The 21,795-nt window shown below is 54.5% G+C and overlaps 2 protein-coding genes across 2 annotated transcripts; one reads left to right on the top strand and one right to left on the bottom strand.

The window, feature by feature from the left end:
- Positions 1–2,702: 2,702 nt before the first annotated feature.
- Positions 2,703–8,792, top strand: DUOXA2 (dual oxidase maturation factor 2). Its single transcript, XM_015639480.2, has 6 exons — positions 2,703–3,200; positions 3,304–3,361; positions 5,573–5,707; positions 5,884–6,097; positions 7,246–7,460; positions 7,845–8,792. Exons 1-6 carry the CDS (start codon positions 3,057–3,059, stop codon positions 8,036–8,038), a joined length of 960 nt encoding a protein of 319 aa, XP_015494966.1. The 5' UTR covers positions 2,703–3,056; the 3' UTR covers positions 8,039–8,792.
- A 1,914-nt stretch (positions 8,793–10,706) lies between these two features.
- Positions 10,707–17,842, bottom strand: LOC107209321 (dual oxidase maturation factor 1-like). The gene is made up of 7 exons (XM_033517058.1): positions 17,775–17,842; positions 16,909–17,063; positions 15,980–16,037; positions 15,339–15,473; positions 14,949–15,162; positions 12,275–12,489; positions 10,707–11,241 (listed from the first exon to the last, which is right to left on the bottom strand). The coding sequence occupies exons 2-7, from the start codon at positions 17,053–17,055 to the stop codon at positions 11,228–11,230; spliced, it is 783 nt and encodes a 260-aa protein (XP_033372949.1). The 5' UTR covers positions 17,056–17,063; positions 17,775–17,842; the 3' UTR covers positions 10,707–11,227.
- Positions 17,843–21,795: the final 3,953 nt, after the last annotated feature.

The raw sequence follows: 21,795 nt of genomic DNA, 5'->3' as shown, positions 1-21,795 counted from the left end.
CCCGGTCCCGATCCCTCAGACATCCCTCCCAGCCCGGTCCCGGTCCCGATCCCTCAGACATCCCTCCCAGCCCGGTCCCGGTCCCGGTCCTTCAGACATCCCTCCCAGCCCGGTCCCGGTCCTTCAGACATCCCTCCCAGCCCGGTCCCGATCCCTCAGACATCCCTCCCAGCCCGGTCCCGGTCCCGGTCCTTCAGACATCCCTCCCAGCCCGGTCCCGGTCCCTCCGACACAGCCACACCGCGGAGTTTGAGCGTCCTCAATCCTTCGGCTCCCCCCGGAGCACGGAGGGCGAGGACACGCGTACCCCCAGTCCTTCTATCTCCCTTTCCTGCACGCCAGAAGGGACACGAGTGCCCTCGATTCCTTGGAGCCCCCAGGCGTGTCCCGGTGCCCCCGGGGCGGCCGGCGGAGGAGGAGGAGGAGGAGGAGGCTGGTGGAGGAGGCTGTGGAGGAGGCTGGTGGAGGTGGCAGTGGCTGGTGGGAGGGGGTATCCCCCCTGCCCGCCCCGGCTCGCAGGGACTGCGAGGGGAGGATGTTTCCCATCTGCAGCCAGCCCTCAGTTTCTGCTATTCTGCCCTGTTACGGGGTTAGGGAAGTGCAGCGAGGTTGCCCCCTCGCCCCTCTTTCCCCACCTGGGAGTTCCAGTTCCGATGATTCTGTTTTTCCAGGGGACGGGAATTATTTTTTTTTTATTTTTTTCCCCTATGGAAAATACCGACCTGCAGCCCTGAGTAACCCAGCTGGGATTGCTGCTGGCTCTGCCACCGGCAGCTTTTGGCTGAGCAGCTCCAAAAACTCCTTTTACCTCGATTCATTCCTGAGCAGGAAAATGAAGATTCTGTAATGAGAAACTTCTGGTGTTTGGGCGAAATTTCTGCCTCCTTTGTCTTTCTCTCCTCAAAGTCCAGAATATTTTAAAATATAAGATTAAATTGTCTGTTTCTGCTGAGCTGCTAATCCTTCCTTGAAGATGTTTCCAGTTTTTACCCCCTCCATACACTGACAGAGGGAACCACAGGGACTCTAAGGTCACAGAAATGCTTCAGTGTGCTTCAAGGTGCAACAAGTTCAGTTTCCTGTGCCATAAGCTGTAGGCATCACTTTTCCACTTGAAAGCTGCAAAAATGCCTGAAGGGCAGTCAAAGGAGAAGGATGGGCAGACAGCAAGAGTTGTTTCCCTGGAAATTCCCAGTGAAACAAGTCCAAGTGTAGAGAAATGCAAAGCGTACGGAAATGCAAACATCCACTGGCGTTGGTTGAAAGCTAAATTTAGATTTAACAAGACTGCATTCTCCATGTTATGTTCTGGTTTTTAATTCTTTTAAACTCTGAAGAGTTGTGGTTTAGTGAATACAGACTTGGAAATCCTTCCTGCTTCATTGCATCTCATAGGAAATTTGGGCAAAGATACCAGGAAACGAGTGGAATTCAGCATTATGATTGAATCTGTTCTAGGTTAAACTGTTAACTAAATTAACTAGGTTAACTAGTTAAACTAACTAAATGAATAATTTAACTAGATTAAAATATTAATTTATTGCTTTTCTTGCAGCAGCTCTGACTGTTTTGTGGGCACTTTTGCTGGACTCCAGTAGTATTAAGAATCAGCTACAGGTCCTGCTTGCCAGGTAATCATGGCACTTGAAGGCTGCTTTTCTCCGGGTTTGGCTTTCCAAGGAAATAACCCAAAGCTATTACAGCAAAATAGCCCCAAAGAAGATTTGTAAGAGCACACGACAGCTCTGTTAGTCTGTAGCAATCAGGCTAAATTCAGGTCCAGAGCCATTGTAAAATGCCAGTCTCCACTCCACTCTTTCCTGTTATTTTCTGGGTTACTAGGCAGAAGGTTGTTCTCCAATCAAATATTGCTTTCTGCATTGGAAAGCAATTCAGCTGCCCAAGCAAACTCTTTTATGATAGTTATTGGTATCCCTACTCACATCTAGGCATTTGGGACCAGTTTTTTTACGCCTGAATTGCCCTGGGTTGGATCTTACCTAAAAATATTATTAAAATTGGTTTTGGAAAATGAGAATAAAATTGCCTCCTCTGTACAGGAACAAAATAAAGTGCTGTTTGGGCAGGTCTGGCATTCCCTGACTTTAGCAAACTTCCTGGGGCAGTTAGTTGCATGCAAAGGCTATTAAATGAGCAAAACAAGAGGACCAAGCACACTATTTGGTAGAAAAGATCTAACCCAGGCACGGGGAGAAGGTGTGTAATTGCTGGAACTGGAGAGCCAGGGGAAGTCCAAAGTCACCTGTGGGACTCACACATCTTCTCATTTTATGTAATTCAGCTTCCTTTAGCCTTGAGATGTGCTCATGGAGTTTTGAGTGTTCTTTGGACCCTCATCCTTGGACTGGGGGCTGTTCCTTGTCTCTCCAGACCAAGTGCTGGATCAATCCTCCTTCTTCCTCTTCCTCCTCCACAGTCCAGGAGCTCCAGGGGGAAAGCCTTTTGGAGGAAATGGGCAGGAATGGGAGTATTGGGCTTTGTTCCCCTCGGCACTGCTGGCCCTTGGCTTGGGATAATTTTGCTATTGTGAAATCCACATTTCCAGTTGTTCCTTGTAATTTTGAAGCAATTTGCATTCCTGCTGTGGTCATGGCTTGAGCGCTTCCCCTGGGAGTTCACCCCAAAGTGGAAAGCCCTGGCTGCAGCTGCTGGAGGGAGAGCCCCAGCCTTGAGAGCAACTCAGCAGGCTCCTGCTCTGGGGCTGCTCCTCGCCCCGCAGCAGGACAGGGGCTTGTGGTTCCCTGGCTGCTGGAGCCCTGCCCCGGGCACCTCCTCTCCTCCTCTGAGCGCCTTTGGGTGTTCTCTGCTGGGGAGTGTTCTGCCCGCCCGCCTGCTCGCTGTGTCACATTTCCTCGTCCCTCTGGGGACCCTTTGGCTGAACCTCCCTCCTCTGGTTATTCCAGAACTGAATATTCCAGAGGTTATTCCAGAACTGAATATTCCAGAACTCCACCACAGGCTGGAGCCATCCGAGCGCGGCAGCGCAGGGTCCCCGCTGTGACCACCGCTCTCCCGCAGGCTCCTGGAGCTGCAGGATGACTCTTAACGGCGTCTACCCCTTCTATCCTCAGCCGAGGAAGGCTGCTGTGTTCGACATCAGCACCGTGGTGGTGATCGCTGTCTTCTTGACGCTGGCCTTCAGCTTCCTCCTCATCATCGCGGGCATCCGCGGGCGGGCGGTGCGTGAGCCGGCCACGGGCGCTGCTCCCGGCTGGACCAGGGTGGGGCAGGAGGAGAGCCAGGGCTGCTCCCACCTGCCTGATGGTCCCTCTCTCCCCGCAGAGGCTCTACTGGACTCTCCGTGTCCTCCTCAGCCTCTCCGTGGGAGCAATGATTGTGGGTGAGTGCCGTGCAGCCCTGGGCAGGCTCTGGGGCCAGGATGGAGCCCTGGGCAGGGGTCTGGGGGCAGGATGGAACCCTGGGGCAGGGTCTGTCTCCGGGAAATGTGGGCTGGGGGTCACAGCCACTGCCGGTGGTGCCGTCTACCTTATCTTGGCTCTGCAAAGCAGTCACACAGCTTCCCAGAACAGCTTTCCCTTCCCCGGTACCCGAGCACTCGGAGGTGCCCCTGGTTACTTGCGGGAGCTTTGCTGGCTGTAACTCAGAGCCCCAGCTCCATCGGGCTGCAGAGCCCCGTGCTCCTCCCGATGTGTGCAGGAGCTGACACAGGCAGGGCGCAGGAACACACACAAAGGCACGGATCAAGTGCAAAGAGCGGGTTTCTTTTCATGGGCTGGCCCTCCGGGGGCTCCCCAAGGCAGCGCTGGGTAGAGACGAGGAGGGGACCGGCACCTGGAGCTCGGTCCGTGCCAAAGGATCACCGAACCTGCCGTGTTTCAGGGATTTGTGCAGGCGTAGTTCACTGATCTACTTTGATCTTCCCTGTAACAGGGCTGGGTCTCCAGCTTGTTCAACAGGTGCTTCTGAGCTGTCTGAGCACAGATGTTCCACCTCCCCAGCACACCAGTGGTTGTAACACAGCACCAGCAGCAGTGGTTACTGTGATCTGTGGGTTTTTCCACAGCTACACATCGCTTCAGTGTGTTTACAATCCTCCTCACCACTTTTCCACTATTTCCCCCCACTATGTGAGCCCACTTGTGCTGCCTGGGGCTGCAGCCAGGCACCTTTGGAGATTGTGAGGAGCCTTGCAGAGCTGGGATAAAACACAGGCAGAGCAGAGGGATGGCAGCAGGGGGGTAAAGATCTCCCAAGGAACAAGGTTAGAGGAGATGAAGGAGAGGATTTAATTTAGTAAAAAATGGAGAACCTCCTGTAATAACTAATGGTAGAAACCAGGCAGTGGGATTTCACAGTCAGGAAAACCCAGACAGGGTAACAGGATGGGTGAGGAAGGATGTACTGAGGGGATAGAAGATGCCAGGTGGCAAGAGAAGCCAGCCCTGACCCTAAATCAAAGCATTTCTCCTGCTGTGAAGGACAAGAGGGATTACAAGACTGCTGGGAGAGGGATGATTAAGGGGAAGGATAATGATAACCTAAAAGATTCAGCTCTGATTTGACCAGGCACTAGGAGCAGGTAGCCAGACTGGGACCAGCTGTGGGACACATGGGCCATCCCAGCCACCCTGGGAATGTCCAGGGTGTGGGAGATGCCCCCAGAACCACCTGAGAACCCGGTGCCAGGCCGGGGGTGGTGGAGGGGTGAAGGCAGGGCTGACTCCACGGCCGTGTCCCGTCCAGAGCCATCCAGCACCGCTCTGTGACAAGGCTGCAGTCAGGCTCTCCTCGGGCACACGGGAAGAACAAACTGTTCTGAAGCCAGCAGCAGCAGCAGGACACACTCAGCCCTGCAGCCAAAAACATTCCTGTGGGGCTCCCACTGCATCAGTGCCCTCACAAGTTGACTCAGCAACTGAACATTTTCTCAGGAGTATTTAGTTCAGCCTGACATCGAAGAGCCGGCTTTACTTTCCCTGCTGGAAAATGAAACCCGCTGCAAAGTGGAAGTGCTTCAGAAAAGGATGCCTTGCTCCAAAAAACATAAACCAGAAAAGGTTCAACTTTTCCTTTTTTTGCCAGCTGAAATGACTGTCCAAGCTGTGCTGGCACTTCCCACCCCTCTCCACTGCCTCCTTCTGACAATGACTTTTACCATTCCCTAGTAGTGCAATTTGGGGAGCTGGATGTGTGCAATGAGACTCACCCCTGTTCCTGTGGCTGTCAAACAGGCTCATCTCTGAGCCCTGTCCCTGGGTGGTGTGGTGCTTGCCATGGTGGGGAGCTTGCAGGGAGGTTCTGGAGAGGATGTCCAAGGAGAAATCAGGTCATGATGTTCATCCCTGGGGATCTGAGCCCTGCTCCTCCCGGATTCAGGGAGTGGATGCTTAGCAAGGGGAGGACCTGAACTCTGCAGGGTGTGGGAGCTGGTTGGGGCATGTCCTGGCATCTGAGTCAGCATTCCTGCCCTCCTAACACTCCCTTCCAGTGCCATGGTGGGAATGCTGCCACCCTCCCGTGATTCTCCCCTCGAGCACAGCAAAGCCTGAAACCGGACCTGCTTTAACCCCAGCTTTATTCTTCCTGGCAGCTGTCCAGTTCACCAGGGACTGGGAGACTGGCTGGGTGCAGGCAAACACCTCCTACAAGTCCTTCAGCGCTGCCCAGGTGAACGCGGACATCGGGCTGCACATCGGCCTGGCAGGGGTGAACGTCACACTCAGGGGTGAGTCTGACGGCCCCGTCTGGAACTCTGGAGTAGCCACGGCCCCAGGAGATCCACAGCTGCTCTCTGAGGCCCCTGGTCTGTCTGAAGGCTCCTGGGAGCCTGCCGTGCCCATGCTCCTGGCTGGCAGTGCCCAGGTGCTGGCACAGCACGGCCGCAGCTCGTCCCTCCCGCAGGAAACCCAGTGAAGCAGATCAACGAGACCATCGACTACAACGAGCACTTTCCCTGGAACTTTGGAGCGGATTATGAGCACAGCTACAGCGAGGGGCTGGAGAAGGGGTTGCCCAGCCCCATCCTCTACGTGGCAGAGAAGTTCAGCAGGCAGAGCCCCTGTGCTGTGCACAGGCAGTACCGCACCGCCGGCCACTACGCCTCAGCCGTGCTCTGGTGAGCTTCCTGCCCTGCTGAGCCCTCCTGTCCTGCTGCAGGCAGGGGAGATCAGGGGTGTGGAGAACTTGGCTGCCTTTCCCCTAGGCCTTTGGGCTGGCTGGGATTGCATGGTGCCAGGAGGGAAGCTGTGTGCGTGGAGGGCTCCCTGCCAGGCACTGCAGACATTTCAGGGTGAGCAGTGCTGGTTCTCCCTGCTGGACAAACCCACTGGGCTGGGCACAGGACAGAGGAACGTGGTGCAGGTCCTTGTCATGATGTGATGATAATGGTAGAGGTCCATCCCTGTGCCTGGAGTTGAAGCTGCTGTCCTTGGTGGCCCAGAGAGGCCCATGGACACATGAAGAACTCTCCCAACCCTACCTGTGAGTGTATTTTCTAAGATTTTATCTTAGTGTATTTTATAAAGTATTGTACACTTTTATCTAAGTGTATTTTCTAAGATTCTATCTAAGATTTGGATCAGGTGAGGAAAAGATACTGCTGCTGTTGTTGTGGAATTGATCTTGACTCTGGCAAGGTCAGAAAGCCCACTTGGGCTGGGGGAGAGCAGGTTCCCAGCTGGCAGGAGGTGGTCCCTTCCACCTTATGTTGGCCATGGAGAACCATTGCAGTGCTGTTCTTCCTGCTTGGTGTTTGGCAGCAGGGACACAGAAGCTAGAGAAGAAGCCTGGTGATGCCATGGAACAAGAGCTCCAGATCCATAGCTGAAGCCTTCCGCTGTAGCCCAACTCCTCAGCACGTGCAGAGCTCCTGCAAAAGACCTTTACCTGCTCCTGCATTTATCTCAGTCTTGGGTGCCTCTCTCAGGGTCTGCTGCCCCACATGTGGAAGGGCTGGGAGCTGGGATGATCCAGGTACCCTGAGTGGGCTGCCACAGCCTCCTTGAGGCTGCTACTGCCTGTGGGCTGAGCGAGGGGAAGAGGAAATCTGTGTTTCTGCCTCCTGGATGTAGCAGTGTGAGCCTTGCACGTGTGCTTGCTCAGCATGGGGATTAGGGACCATTCCTGCCTGCCCACAGAGCTTCTCCACCTCCCACAGCTCCTACTTGGAGCCCAGATTCCTCCTGCCACATGGAAATCCCCACACAGAGCATCCTGATCCGTGGCACTCGCACCACTCATCTGTTGGTCTCCTCTTGTCTCCAGGGTAGCCTTTTGCACGTGGATCATCTCCAACATCCTCCTCTCCATGCCTGTCCTGGTTTATGGAGGATACATGCTCCTGGTCACAGGGGCCTTCACCACCTTCTCACTGCTCTCGTTTTCCACCGTGAGGAGCTCCCCCATGTGCCTGATCAAGATTGGGAGCAGGACCCTGCACGTGGCCTATGGGGGATCCTTCTGGCTCGTGCTGGCAATTGGTGAGAACATCAGGGTGCCGTGGGTCACATCACTGTGTCCCTCCAGAGGTACAAGGGTCCCAGGTGGGAAGTGCAGCCCCCCAGAGCCTCAGCCCTGGCAAAGCAGATGTGGAGAGGGGTGGGAAAAGGGGAAACACCATCCTCATCTCAAGGGCAGTGGAGGCATTTAGAGCTCCTGAGGTGCAAACACTTTGGGGTCACTTGCCTGGGTTTTCAGACAGGTGTCTGGGGTTTAAGGATGTTTAGAACAGTTCACACACTGGAAGGCCACCTTCCATAAAGCAGAGGCATTGTCCTCTGGCAGGGGACAATCCAAGGAGGGCTCTGGGGTGGGGACACTGCTGGAGTGACACGATCCCAACCAGAGAGCATGTTTGTTTCCAGGCCTGCTCTGTTTCGTGGTTGGGACCACCATTGTGGCAATGCACCACCTCAATCTGGACCTGCTGAAAACTTTCTTTGATCTTCATGAGGACAAAGCAGAGGAGTACCAGGAAATGCCTGAGGTGTTCATCAACCCTCATTTTGTGAACAAGGGCCTGTTTCCTTCCCAGCCCTCTGAAATCAACAGCATCTAGAGGAAAGTCCTCATTCTTTCCCTGAAGATCAACCCAAAAGGGCAAAACAAATTCTTCATGATGTCCCCAGAGATGCATTTCCCCATCCAACAGCCCCACACTGGGATAGGTCCTTGCTGGGAAGTGTACCTTCACAGACTGTCCCTCTGCCCTCTGGAAGGGGCAGGCTGTGCTGGCAGCTCACAGCTCACAGCTCACAGCTCCAGAGGCTTGAGCTGCACACCCCCCTGGGGATCCTCATCCCAGGAGGAATCCCTTCCTGCTCCATGCCCTGCCACACTGCAGTGCAGGCATTCTCCAATGCTCTGCTCCTGCTGGGACTGAGAATCACCTCATGGGTGACATTTCACCCTGGGAGTACCTGCCACTCCAAAAACCTGGGATTAAATCTGCTCCTTTCTTTCCCAAACATGACATTTTGTGGTTTAGGTGTATCCTGGAAAGCCAGGCATAGATCCAGCTTCTGCAGGCTGGATGCTGCAGGAGCTGGAATAAAAAATCTGCTCCAGAAACAAAGGCTGAGTAAATGCACCAGATTGCTGTGGGGGATGTGGTGATTTGATTCTTTTCCCCTTCAAATTTGGCTTTGATTAGGCAAAACTTGTAGCCTTGTGTGAACTGAAAAGATGCCATAGGGAAGGAAAGGGAGTGAAGGATGAATTTATCCCTGTCCAGCTGGGGCACACTGCAGCAGGGAGGGGTGGGATCTGTCCCTCTGCCTCACTCAGGTGAGACCCCACCTGCAGAGCTGCCTCCAGAGAAGGACCTGGAGCTGCTGGAGCCAGTCCAGAGGAGCCATGGAGAAACTCCCAGGGCTGGAGCCCCTCTGCTCTGGAGCCAGGCTGGGAGAGCTGGGAGTGCTCAGAGAGGGGAGAAGGCTCCAGGGAGAGCTCAGAGCCCCTGCCAGGGCCTGAAGGGGCTCCAGGAGAGCTGGAGAGGGACTGGGGACAGGGACCCACATGACAGGAGATGGAATAACTTCCCACTGCCAGAGGGCAGGGATAGATGGGATATTGGGAAGGAATTCATCCCTGTGAGGGAGGTGAGGCCCTGGCACAGGGTGCCCAGGGAAGCTGCAGCTGCCCCATCCCTGGAAGTGCCCAAGCCCAGGCTGGACAGGGCACTTGGAGCAACCTGGGATAGTGGAAGGTGTCCCTGCCCATGGTGGGGGGTGGAACAAGATGAGCCTTAAGGTCTCTTCCAACCCAAACTATTCTGGGATTCTATATCTGAATGCTGGAAACCTGAGCACCCTCATTCCAGTTAATTTTAAAGTATATAATCTCAATGTTTTGACTTTTATTTTTGAGATCCTTCTGGTAAGTTACTTATTTCTGGCAGATGATACTTGTGTGTCACTAATTTGGTTTGTTCTGTGCAGGAATTATTTTCAACAAAATAAATTTTCCTGAAACCCCTGTCCTTTGAAACACTGTGGACATTTAGGGGGCTGGTTTCTTAAGAAGGGGCCGTGGGCACATCTGAAGGTCACTTCTGGCAAGCCCCCAGCAGCAGCATTCTTCTCGTGGGGATAAATTCCTTGTTGGCACGTTTCAAGGTCACACACCCAGAAACCTTTGTCATGAGGAGCTACGAGAATTTAGGAGAGCCTCAAAAGGACTTTAACTAGCTGAGTGCTGGGGCTGAAGCTGTGAGATCAAACCACCAGAACTCCCTCAGGAAAAGGAGGATCCTTCCTTGAGAGTTTCTTGCATCCAGACACGTGAGGTTTGAAGGCACTGACGGGAAGATGGTGCAGCAAACACAGGTTACTGGGGCTGGTGTGGGACAGATCCCGAGACACAGGAGGCCTTTCCCAGCCTTTTGGCCATTTGCACTGTGCAGGTCCCACCTCCTCCCTCCAGCACAGCTCAGCTCCCTGGCTGGACTGAGGTGCTGCTGGACATCAAGAGGTAAAGTTATCACCACTAAATCCGTGGCTCCTGGCCCAGGTGGGCTCTGCCCCCGCAGTGTCTGGGGAATCTGGCATCCATCCAGAACCAGTGCCAGCAATGCAACAACCACGGTGAGATCTCAGGGAGCACAGCCTGGGGCTCTGCAAGGATCATGGCCACCCCCCTGGTGGCACTCACTGCAGCCATCTCCCCCAGAAGGAACATAGCAGAGACAGGTCTGTCAGGCCTGAATGCCAGCTGACTAAACCAAAGAGATTCCTTGCACCTTGGATCTAGTCCATCTCTAGGCTGAAGCACCTCCTGATAGGTCTTGCTGGGAATATCCTGGCTGGGACCTCCCAAGCCAAAGGAGTTGAGCTCCAAACCCTGCTGGGTCCTCTAGGTTCCCATTGAAGGCCCTTCCCACCAGAATGGGATGGGAGAGGATGTCGTGGCTGAGCTCCTCCCTGGCCCATGGTGGCTCCTCTGCAAACCTCTCTGCAGGGCTGGAGAGAGCTCCCATCAAACCTCCCACATGCTCAGGGGCATGCCAGAAACTAAAATTCCCCCTGCTTGTTTGCTGGGGATATTCCAGTTCCCTCTTTGGGGGCACTGACTCGACCTCATTGCCCTGCACTGGCTGAGCCCCGTTAGGTGCCCCATTGAGGATCACAAAAAGGCTCTGCCTTTTCCTCATCCCTTCCCTGTGGCTGCCATGTCACAGCAGCAGCCCTCAAAGTGACACCTCTATCAACAGGCAGGTGAAAGGGCAAGGCAAACTTATTTTATTGAGATAGAGAGGGAAATAAGTGAGCACAAAACAGAAAGAAAATGTGAAACACTCCACGAGGCAGAGCTGAAGCGTGCACCCTCTCTGCCTGTGTGGGCAGGGGTCCTGCTGCCTTGGGCAGAATTTCAATGTCTCCTGCCCCTGACATGTGTATTTCCACAGCTGAGCAGGAGGAACCCAGACTGGAGGCGCTGCTCCCCTCTCCCTAATTGGTTACAGCTGATCTCCAAGGCACTGCTGTACCTCCTTTCCCACCTCCTCCTCTCCTTCCCTCCCTCCTGGTATCTCCAGCATCCTACTAAACTGTGTTCCTATTTGTCATGGTGCTCTTCACCCTGGGGAGCAGCTCCATCTGCACTTCCTGACTGCTGATGGGAACAGTATCCAAGGCAAGAGGACTTTTTGGGGGTCCTCAGGGTGAGGGGGCTGTTGTGGGCTCTACTTCTCCTTTGGTTCATATCCATGGGCCTTCAGTTGCTTTCTTTCTCCCCATCTTGTTCTGATTTAATCTCTGTATCCTGGGGAGGGCTCAGGGTTTGTTGGGATGGACCAGGGGGAAAGGCAGTAAAACAGAAAAAAAAAAAAAAAAAAAAAAGGGAAAGAAAAGAAAAGAAAAGAAAAGTCAACTGTTGTGTTTGAGACACCTTTTCAGATGTGGATATTCTCATCACTTGGTTCTGGTCACAACCTTCCCAGCTGGGGTCCTGATGGATTTGGTGGGTTCAGGAGCAGCATGTCCAGCCCTGGCTCTGCGTGCCCTGTGCCTCAGAGCGGGGTGGCTGAGCTCACATGGCAGAGCTCACCCAGGGGCACCATCAGCCCATCCTGCACAGAGCAGCTGGGCTCAGCTGCCAGGCAGGACCTGTCCCACGCCTTCTCTTCCCTGCTCTTGTCCAGGCTGAAGATGAGCTTCAGCTTCTCTGGCTGCAGGGAGTTGAGGATGACGATGGCCAGCCCCAGGAGCAGGCACAGCAGCCCTGCAATGCAGAGTGGCACCAGTGCAGGAGCCTGGGACATGTGGCATCACCCAGCAGCTCCCTGGCCATTGCTCCTTCCCCATCTCGATTCTAGCATCACTTTGGGCTCCCCACTACAAAAGAGAGGTCAATGAACTGGGGCAGAGAGCTGGGGCTGGAGCCCACCCTGCACAGGGAAAGGCTGGAAGACCTGGGCTTGTTTAGCCTGAAAAAGAAGAGTGTCCAGGGGGAATTAGTTACCATCTGCTACTGGAAAAGGGCTGGTGTCCCTGGAGGTGAATGTTGTAATGTGGAAAATTCTGGTTTGATCAAAGGAAACAATTGTTGCCTGGAAGTGGAGCAGGTCCTGGGGGGCAGAGGGAATCTCTATCCAGCAGGTAACCTCAGACATTCAAATCTCTTGTCTGCTCATCTCTTTTTCTCCACAACCTCAATAATTCTAATCTAAAATCTTCTTACCTAAAATTATCATTTTCTGTGACCAGCCATGGAAAAGGAAGGGATGGGGTGCTGTTGGGACATCATTTCTGTGGGGATGGAGAAGAAAATCCCCAGAAGGAAGCTGAGCACTCACCTGCTGCTAATGTCAGCCAAAAGGATTCACCATAGTCAGTCCTCAAGGAAGCTGGGCCGAACTGGATGGGGCACTTGAGGGTGTTTCTTGCGGTGGAGAAGAAGAGCAGTGAGAGGAGGATCAGAGTGGCCGTGACCAGAAGCATGTGGCCACCATAGAGCAGGATGGACATGGAGAAGAGCATGATGGAAATGAGCCACGTGCAAAAGGCCAGCCTGTGAAAGGAGCACAGAGCAGAAAACATCAGGCTTGGAGCACCTACTCAGGGTCTCCTCTGCATATCCCAACGGAGGGACAAAGTCCTGGGCAGCCTGGTCTCACTGGCCTTGCTTCAGCAGATGGCTGGGCAGCCTGCTCTAAGGAGCCCTTACAAGCCAAACAACTGTGTGATGATACGAGTGGTGGAGCTGTGGGACAGATCCCACAGCAGGGAAAAGGGATCTCCACACCTGGGAATGTTCAGTATTGAATTTCCTGAAGCCCCCAAGCACCTTGGTATGGCTTTGGCATCAGCCCTGCTCTGGGTGTGGGACTGGAGTAGAAATCTCTGGAGGTTCCTGAAAGAAATGCTCATGTTTAATAGCTCAAAATGTGGCCATCTGCAGAGGCAGCAGGTGCTTTGCTGGGGCTGGGTTCCCCCCTGACAGGGGAGAAGGAGGGCTTTTGCATGTGTGGTGGCAAGCCCTCTGATGTGCAGAAGACAGAGGACCCCTCAGCAGCTCTGGGTTTTGAGCCAGGTGAGGGAGAAGGCTGATAAGAAGCAGACCCTGGAGAGGCAGAGGGATGGTTTTTATCATGCCAGTGCCCTCCCTTACATACAACCAGCTCAGCTGAAAACCTCCCCCTCCCTTCCCAGGAAGGTCCTGCTCACATTGTTTCCCTTCACACCTCAGCCCGAGGGTTTTCATCCCTTCTGAGGGGGCAGAACTGATTCAACACTGGTGTGAGAGACAGGGTCATGTCTTAGAAGGGGTCCTAAACCATCAAAGACCCCCCAAAGCACCTCAAAACTCTGAGCCCTTCCAGAGAAATACACCTGATTATTTTTACAGCAGACCCCTCTGCAGGGAAGGTGCCCAGGCACTTAAGCCTGGACCAGCACTGAACTCTGGGTTTCGTGGGACCCCCACCGCTGAGAGGACCAGAAGAGGATCAGTGACACTGTCTGGTTCCATGGGTGCTCATATCCTTTTACTCAATCTGTCTCCCTCTCTTTCTCTCTCCTCACCCTTTCCTCTTTTATTTCTTTCCATCTTTGTCTACCTCATATTTACAGTGACATAAAATCCATGCTGTTGACTTCAGCATATGGTCTCATTTACACCTTCATTTGTGCAGAGGATTCTCTAATAGTCAGATTGTAACAGCCCTGCCAAAGTAACTCTTTCTGATTCTTGTGATTGTCCACAGCTGACCACCCCCAGGCAGTTCCCACATGTCCAGAGGGACAATGGCATGGAAGGACACATTTGTTTGGAGAACTGCACCATTAGCCATGCCCACACCTGATTCAGCACCTGGAGTGTGCCCAGCTGCCAGCCCTACCCTGTGCTTGGGGCTTGGATTTAGGTCCCTGGGGAGGTGAGCCTAACAGACTTTTCTGATGCCAAGAAAAAAACAAACAAACAAAAAAAAGCTTTCATTAATATTTCTTCCGTGAAATACAGGAATGTTTGGGTGGGGATAATTGTTTTCCCTGAAAATAGAAAAGGAGATGGGTACAGGTACCTGGAACCTACATTCAGGGGGGGAATTGCAAAGCTCTCTCTTCCCTGCAGTGCCTTTCCCACCACCCTTGAGACTCGTGAGTGTGCTCTGGGACTCCACAACCACAACACACACAAGGGCTCTACTGAGCACCCTCCTGATGGTCTCTCCTGCTCCCCCTAGGCAGGTCTGTGACCACTTGGACGTGCAAAAGAAGACCCTTCACAGCAGGTCCTAACCTGGACCCTTAATCTTGGTCCTTGGGAGAGATCTCAAACCTTGAACCCCACGGTTGCATCTGTTTTCCCTTCAATGAATTTTTCTCAGACTGCAGTTTTGTACATCAAGAGGACACATAAAAGGAGTCTGGGGACATGGACAAAAGATGCTCCAAGAGCTGGAGCCCCTCTGCTCTGGAACCAGGCTGGGAGAGCTGGGGGTGCTCAGAGAGGAGAGAAAGCTCTTGGGAGACCTCAGAGCCCCTGACAGTGCCTGAAGGGGCTTCAGGAGAGCTGGAGAGAGACTTGGGAAAAGGGTCTAGAGGGACAGGATGAGGGAGAATAACTTCCCACTGCCAGAGGGCAGGGTTAGCTGGGATATGGGGAAGGAATTCATCCCTAAGAGGGTGCTGAGGCCCTGGCACAGAGTGCCCGGAGAAGCTGTTCCATCCCTGGAAGTGTTCAAGGCCAGGTTGGACAAGGCTTGGAGCAACCTGGGATAGGGGAAGGTGTCCCTGCCCATGGTGGGGGTTAGAGCACCATAAGCTTTAAGATCCCATCCAACCCGAATCACTCTGTGATTCCACAATTGTATGAACCTAGAGCAGGCCAGGAAGCATGACAATCCCAGATCCTGCAGACAGACAGGGCTTACAGACAAGGGTGGCTCCATAAAGCTCCTCTGCTGTCCCTGGTTCTTCCCAGCTCCCCAGTCCATGGGACAGAGCTGAGCCCTCGCTGTAACTCACCACAGGGTGAGGGACACGTAGTGGCCGGCGGTGCGGTACTGCCTGTGCACGGCACAGGGGCTCTGCCTGCTGAACTTCTCTGCCACGTAGAGGATGGGGCTGGGCAGCCCCTTCTCCAGCCCCTCGCTGTAGCTGTGCTCATAATCCGCTCCAAAGTTCCAGGGAAAGTGCTCGTTGTAGTCGATGGTCTCGTTGATCTGCTTCACTGGGTTTCCTGCGGGAGGGACGAGCTGCGGCCGTGCTGTGCCAGCACCTGGGCACTGCCAGCCAGGAGCATGGGCACGGCAGGCTCCCAGGAGCCTTCAGACAGACCAGGGGCCTCAGAGAGCAGCTGTGGATCTCCTGGGGCCGTGGCTACTCCAGAGTTCCAGACGGGGCCGTCAGACTCACCCCTGAGTGTGACGTTCACCCCTGCCAGGCCGATGTGCAGCCCGATGTCCGCGTTCACCTGGGCAGCGCTGAAGGACTTGTAGGAGGTGTTTGCCTGCACCCAGCCAGTCTCCCAGTCCCTGGTGAACTGGACAGCTGTGAAGATTTTGGGGGTTAGTTACAGCCTGGCAGCAAGGTGTCTGGTTCTGGAAGTACCTGCCAGGATGGTCACCATGGCCTGGGCATCACCATCCTTATCCCAAGGCCAGGACTGGGCTGGTGGCCCCAAGATCCTGTATGTCCTCCTCAACATCAACCACGACCCTGCAAATTCCACTTGGGCTGGTTTCTCCCCATCCCCAGTGCAGACCCTGGTGGCAGTGGGGCTGATTTGTGGACACTGTCTGGGCACTGCTTCTCATCTAGGCCCTGCCAATCTGCCTGAATTCCCTGGAGGGGTGCCTGAATTCCCCCTGGTGGTGACTGCCCTGGATATGACCACCAGCCTCCACCAGACTGGAGTGCCTTCCGCCAATTGACATGTGTCCATCTTGCCCATGAACTCATCCTGCAGGCTGGACTCGGCCCTTGACTGGTCTATCCACCTTCCCCCTCCATCTCTTGGGCACTCAGGAGCCTCCCCCAGGAGCCCCAGCACTCACTGAGGATCACTGCTCCCATGAAGAGTCCCAACACCAGCCGCAGGAACCAGAAGAGTCGCTGTAAGGGGTGACAAGAGTGCAGAGACAGGTGTCAGTCAGATTTTACCACGGGGACCTCAGCACCAAGCACGTAATTTAGGAACATCAAATGGTGAGAAATAGACCTGTCCCTCCCCTGGGGAGTCACCCCATGTGCTTTGTGGGTGGGTATGGGGTACATCTGTGGCTGGGGGGAGACAGCAGGGAGATCCAGACAGAGGAAGAAGATCAAAGGAACTCATTGGAATAAGCTGTGATGTTCCTTTTATTGGGAAGGAGGGTGGAGACATTCCTCTAACAGCTTTCAGCTGCAATTTCCAAACTTATCCAAACCTCGTGTGTTTGGACATGTTGACAGAAGATCACAGCTGGAAGTGGAAAGAGTAGGAAAAAGGAGTTACCAGGCATTTGTAGCGTCCTCTGGGAGACAGAAGCCCCTTAACCAGCCCTGCTGCAAAAGCAGGCACACAGGAGCACCCGATGTGGCTCACAGCAGGGCCTGCTGGCCACACAGAGCCCGGCGAGTGGTGCTGGGACATGCCCGGTACACACCTCCCTCTTTTATTGAGGTTTCTGGGAAGGTGGGGTGAGGTCTTTGAGCCTCACCCTGCTATTCCACTCTGGTGAAATCATTTCGGCTTGTTCACAGACAAATCCAGCCAAGATCAGATCTGGCTCCCAGAGAAATCTGGGGTGGAAGAGTTTGGTGTCTATGGAATGAGTGTTCATGCTGGGATGGGCTGGAGCTCAGCCCCACGGCTCTCTAGAGATCCCAGAGCTGTGGCCATGAGCCTGCGGGCAGCTTTGCTTGCCAAGGCTGGGAAGGAGGAGGAATGTGGGATGAACGGGCAGGAACCGGAGCTCTGAACTGCCCCTGCCCCTCCACTTACCCCCCTGCCCCGGATCCCCGGCAGGATGATGATGAACGTGAGCAGCATGGAGAGGAATGTGGTGACAATGACAGCCCGGGTGGTGTCAAAGGGGAAGCAGGCAGTGGCTCCAGGGTAGAAGGGGTAGGAGCCATCCCACAGCGTCATCCTGCTGCCTGGAAGGACTCAGAGTTGGCATCGAGAGAGACGGCAATGAGAAAATCCACTCCAAGCAGCCTCCTCCGCGGAGCTGAGTCCTGCGCCCTTGCCAGCGCTCCGCTTGTCTCTGGCGCGGCTGTTTGTCCATCCCAGTGCCCGGGGACACTGCAATCCCACCCTGGACTTGCACTTAGGCGTCTCCCACGGGAACCCTGCATCTTCCCAGCATACAGCCCCCAGCAAAGCCGCGTTGGAGCCAGCAGGGCACCTGCTGCAATACTCAGGCTGTCCCCAAGGAGGGACAGCACGACATGCAAACACCACCGGCCCGCTCGCTCCCCTCCTCTGTTCTCCATCCCCGAAACCTTCCCCGTGCTCCCACCCTCCTTGTTCAGCCTTTATCTGACAGCCTGGCCCCGCTGTGCTCGGGGTGAACCTTCACAGACCCAGGCTGAGCCCGGAGGGAGTTCGCTCCTCATCCCCCAGGGAAACGGGAATAACCCGGAGGGGACGGAAGACCCGCCCGTCCCTGGCAGCGGCGCTCCCAGCCAGGAGCCAGCTGGGGTAAGGGTGGGACGCTGCTGGAGACACCAAATGATGTTTTCAGCACAGCACTTCACCGGCTCACTCTCCTGCTGGAAAGGGCTGCTCAGCATCACCCGGGAATGGGAGCTATCCCTGCAGCAGCCGCAGGAACACCCGCACCTCCTTCCCCACGCCGAGCCTACCTCCGCTGCAGCCGGGCCGGGCTGGGAACTGCGACGTGCCCGGGGAGAGCCGGGATGGGCCGGGATGGGCCGGGGAGAACGGGGGATGATCCGGGATGGGCCGGGGAGAGCCGGGATGGGCCGGGATGGGCCGGGGAGAACCGGGATGGGCCGGGATGGGCCGGGGAGGGCTGGGAAGCCCCGGGATGCTGCCTGCCCGCCCGCTCGCTCCTCCTGTCAAGGCTGCGGGCGAGGAGCCAGCCTGGCGCGGAGTCACGGCTCTGCTTCTGCCAGTGCCTTGTGGAGTGCCCTCCTCCTCAGGTGCCTGGATCACCCGGCCTCTCCCATCGCGGGCCAGCCGCTCCGGCACTCCTGCTGAGTGCCAGGGCACGCAGGAGCCATGGACTGCCTCGGTCCTGGGAAGGGTTTGCCCTCATCTCCTTGACTCTTCCTGCAGAACAGTAAAAAGTCCGGCTCCAGACGGCATCAAGACCCTGGAGCTGCCAGGCCCCTCTGGATGTTGGTGGGACCAGAGGGGCTCAAAGCCCTCATCTCCAGGGCCTGGAGAAGATTCCCAGCTGAGGCCATGGGCTGCAGGGTGTGACCCTCACCTCGGGGTGACCCTGCAGCATGACCCTGCTTCTGGAGGAGCTTCCCTGAGAAGGACCAGACTGAGCTGCTGGTCACCAGGCCAGGGGTCCAGAGGTGCTCCCAGCCCCTCTGTGCAGGAGATGCTCAGCTTGGTTACCTGGCCATGGTGTGGAGATCATGGAAATTCAGGCTTTTGGGGTTTGTTCCTGTACCTTGGTGTTTCAGTTGGCTGGAGAAACTTGTACTGATACTGAGAGTGGCAGAAACACTCTCCTGACCTGTGTTTGGGGTCTTCCCTCTGAAACTGGCACAGCCATCGCCTGGGTGTTTCTTTTTCTGCATCCCAGTGAATGGGCTGGCTGGGTACCCAACCCCTTGGCACAGGGAGGTAAAAACAAGTTTTCACTCATGCCCAACAGGAAATTAAGGTGTTTTTTGGGCAAAGACTTTGCCATTTCCCCTCAAATGCCCAACTGGTCAGGCCCAGTCTGAACACTGAATCCCTCCTCAGAAGTTGTTGAAAAAAAATTGAAAGGCTGCTGTGGCTGGGGAATGTGTGTGCAGGGATGTGCTGCAGGGCTGTCTGCTGGGGACGTGGCACCAGCTCCAGCTCTGGCAGCCTCTGCAAAGCAAACTGGACTTCACAGTAAATGGAGCAAATCCTTAGGGGTGATGGCATGGACATGTGGGGCTCTGGACCTGCTGGAAAATAGAACCACCTCTCCCTCCAGTGTGGAACAGGGTAACTGAGGAGGCAGCTGGCAGGATGAAAATAATCAAGATGAGGAAGATTGAAGCATGTGAAGTGACATGTGGGATGAAGGTCTAAACCATCCCTCGTTGCACTCCCTGGAGCTGGGGGGGGCAGCAGAGGGATGAGCCCTGGCTTGGATAAACCAATGTGTGGGGTTTGCCTTTGGGAGGGATTGGTGGGTTTGGGGCTGCTCAGACAAGCATCACAAATGGAGATACACTATTCCCAAAAATGAGCACAAGGGAGCTGGACTCCCCCTCCTCTAAAGAAGGTGACCAGCAACACAAGGTTTGTGTGCAAGGACGTCTGGGGAGCTCCCAGAAATGCTCTGGTTCTCTCATCTGGCCCCAGCAGTGATGGAAATGGGGCAGGGTTGTGGCAGTGGGATGCTCCCCTTCCCTGATGAGATCATATCCTGGGAAGTGTGAGAAGACGACTTGATTTACCACCCACCCAACACTCTGCATAAAGGAAGAGGTTATTATTACAACTGGCTGTTTGTGTTTTCCTCCTTTGTAAATTTTCAGTTTTCTCAGTATTTCTGCAGGTAGTAGAAGTGCATATTTCATCACACAGTTTCCAGGGAACATCACACATTTTCCAGGGAATTTCTTCTCCCAGTGGCAGCACCCTGCCCTTGCTGGGGCAGCCCTTTTCCTTGGGCAGCTTCTGCTTCATTGCCTTTCTTGCCTCGGGAGAGATGGATCCCCCGATTAGGGATGAGTCATTTGATCCAGGTCACTGGATGGAGGTGGGGGCAAGGGGAGGAACACTCATCAATCACCTCTTATGCAAACAGATGATGAGTGCCAGATCAGCCCTTCGCTCTCAGGGCTGGGAGGTGCAGGGAGGAGTGGGTACGTGCCTGGGCAGGGATTTTGGGGATGGACAGGGAAGATTTCTGTCTGACCCCTTGGAGCCAGAAAGATAGATGTGGTGCTTGTATCCAGTAGTCTGCCTCATAGCTGCCCCCATCACCCATCTGTCTTCTTCCCTGGCAGGGACAGTGCTGCAGCTGGGCTTGAGCTGGTGCTCTGTTGTGATGAAGCCCATTGTGTGCATCTTTGCCCAGGAATCTTTGCCACAGCTGAATGCCCATGATGGAGCAGCTTGAAGGGAACGACAGGGGGAAAGAAGGAGGGACCCCCTCCCATCAGTTCCACCTTGATGAACAGAGAGGTTGCTGTGGCCTTGCTTTGGCTCTAGATATATTTGCAAGAGGGGTCTATTTTTCCAGCTCTATTTGGAAGTTACATATTTTGAAAAGAGAAGGTGTTGCTGCCCACTACACTGACCAGTGGGTTTCATATCTTATGATGGAGACAGCTCAAGGTCAAGTGAAAGGCCTGCCAGGAGATGGAGGCAGAGCTCAGCAGTAGCCACACATCAGTTCAGTGGGAACTGAAACAAGGAGGGGTTTCAGCCACACTTTGAGGGAATCCTCATCTAGAAATTGTGTTGAGTATTCAGCCCCCTCCCTGCTCCTTCCAAGAGCCATCATGCAGGAGAGGAACAAGCCTCTGGACATGATCTAGACCTTCTGTGGTACATGACAGGGAGAGTATCTTGCTTTGGGTACTTGATCATCTCTACTTCTAGCCCCAGACAGCTCCTCTAAGGTCCTGCCAGTGTTACAGAGTTGCTGCCATAAGTTCTCAGAGACACAGGGGACAGAAACCTAGCTGTCCCATTGCCCTCCCAAATATCCCCATCCCACCCAGAGCCCTGTGTTTGACCCCATGTCTGAGTGGGGAAGGGGCTGGGGTTGGTCCCATTCCTTCCCTTGCTCCTTCCTGGGGTGCAGCTTGGATGAGGGGCTGCAGGTCCAGCCCTCCTCTGCCCCTGGGGTTTGGAGAGGGATCAGGAGAGGGTCCAAGCTGATCCCCTGGGATGTGGGAGGGGAAGAATGTAATTTCCCATCTTGCATCTGTCACAGGGTGTTTTCATCAGAGAGCAGATGGGTTTGGCAGCTCCCAGTGCCCCTCCAGACTCATCCCAGAGTGTCTCCCTCACCAGCACAGCTCCTCTGCCCTGGTGTGAGTCTCAGGAAGTGCATTAGCTGTGGGATGCATTTCATCAGGGATTTCACTTGGGGAACCTTGTCCCCACAGGTAACAGCCCTTCCTGCCACTTCCATGTAACCGTCAGGGAGCTGAACTTTTCCAGCTTTGCTGGGGCTTGTTAATGATGCACTGTGTGGTAATTAGCACTTTCATCCCTGGTTGCAGCTTAGAGAGCTTTCTCTTTAATCCCTGACATTAGAGGCCAATTTTAAGCAATACACATTTTTCCATGGAAACTCCTCCGTCTTACATCTCCCTGCCAGCCTTGGAATCCCTTCACACCACCTCCTGAGGAGTGTGAGCTTCCAGATCTCACATCAGCAGAGTAGAAGATATCCAAGACAGATTTGGGGTTGGCCAGGTCACCTATGCATGTTCTCTATCAGCTCTGGTGCCACAAAAGCTTTGATGGATGATGCTCTCAGCTTTGGGACAAATTTCAGGAGGAAATGCCCTGGAATGAGTCTTTCCTCTAAGGAGAAAGGGTTTCAATAACTCTCTTTTCTTCTGCCAGTGAGAGAAATGGATACTGGGGATGAAAGTGAAAAAAAGTAAAACTGTTTATTCACAAAGCAAGGTAGGCACAAAGCACAGAGAGGGAAGGGAAGGTGCGGGAAGGGAAGGGAAGGGAAGG

Source organism: Parus major, chromosome 10, assembly GCF_001522545.3.
Source record: "Parus major isolate Abel chromosome 10, Parus_major1.1, whole genome shotgun sequence".
NCBI lineage: Eukaryota > Metazoa > Chordata > Aves > Passeriformes > Paridae > Parus > Parus major.
Note: the sequence above shows the minus strand (reverse complement) of the source record. Positions and strands in the feature narration are given on the sequence as shown.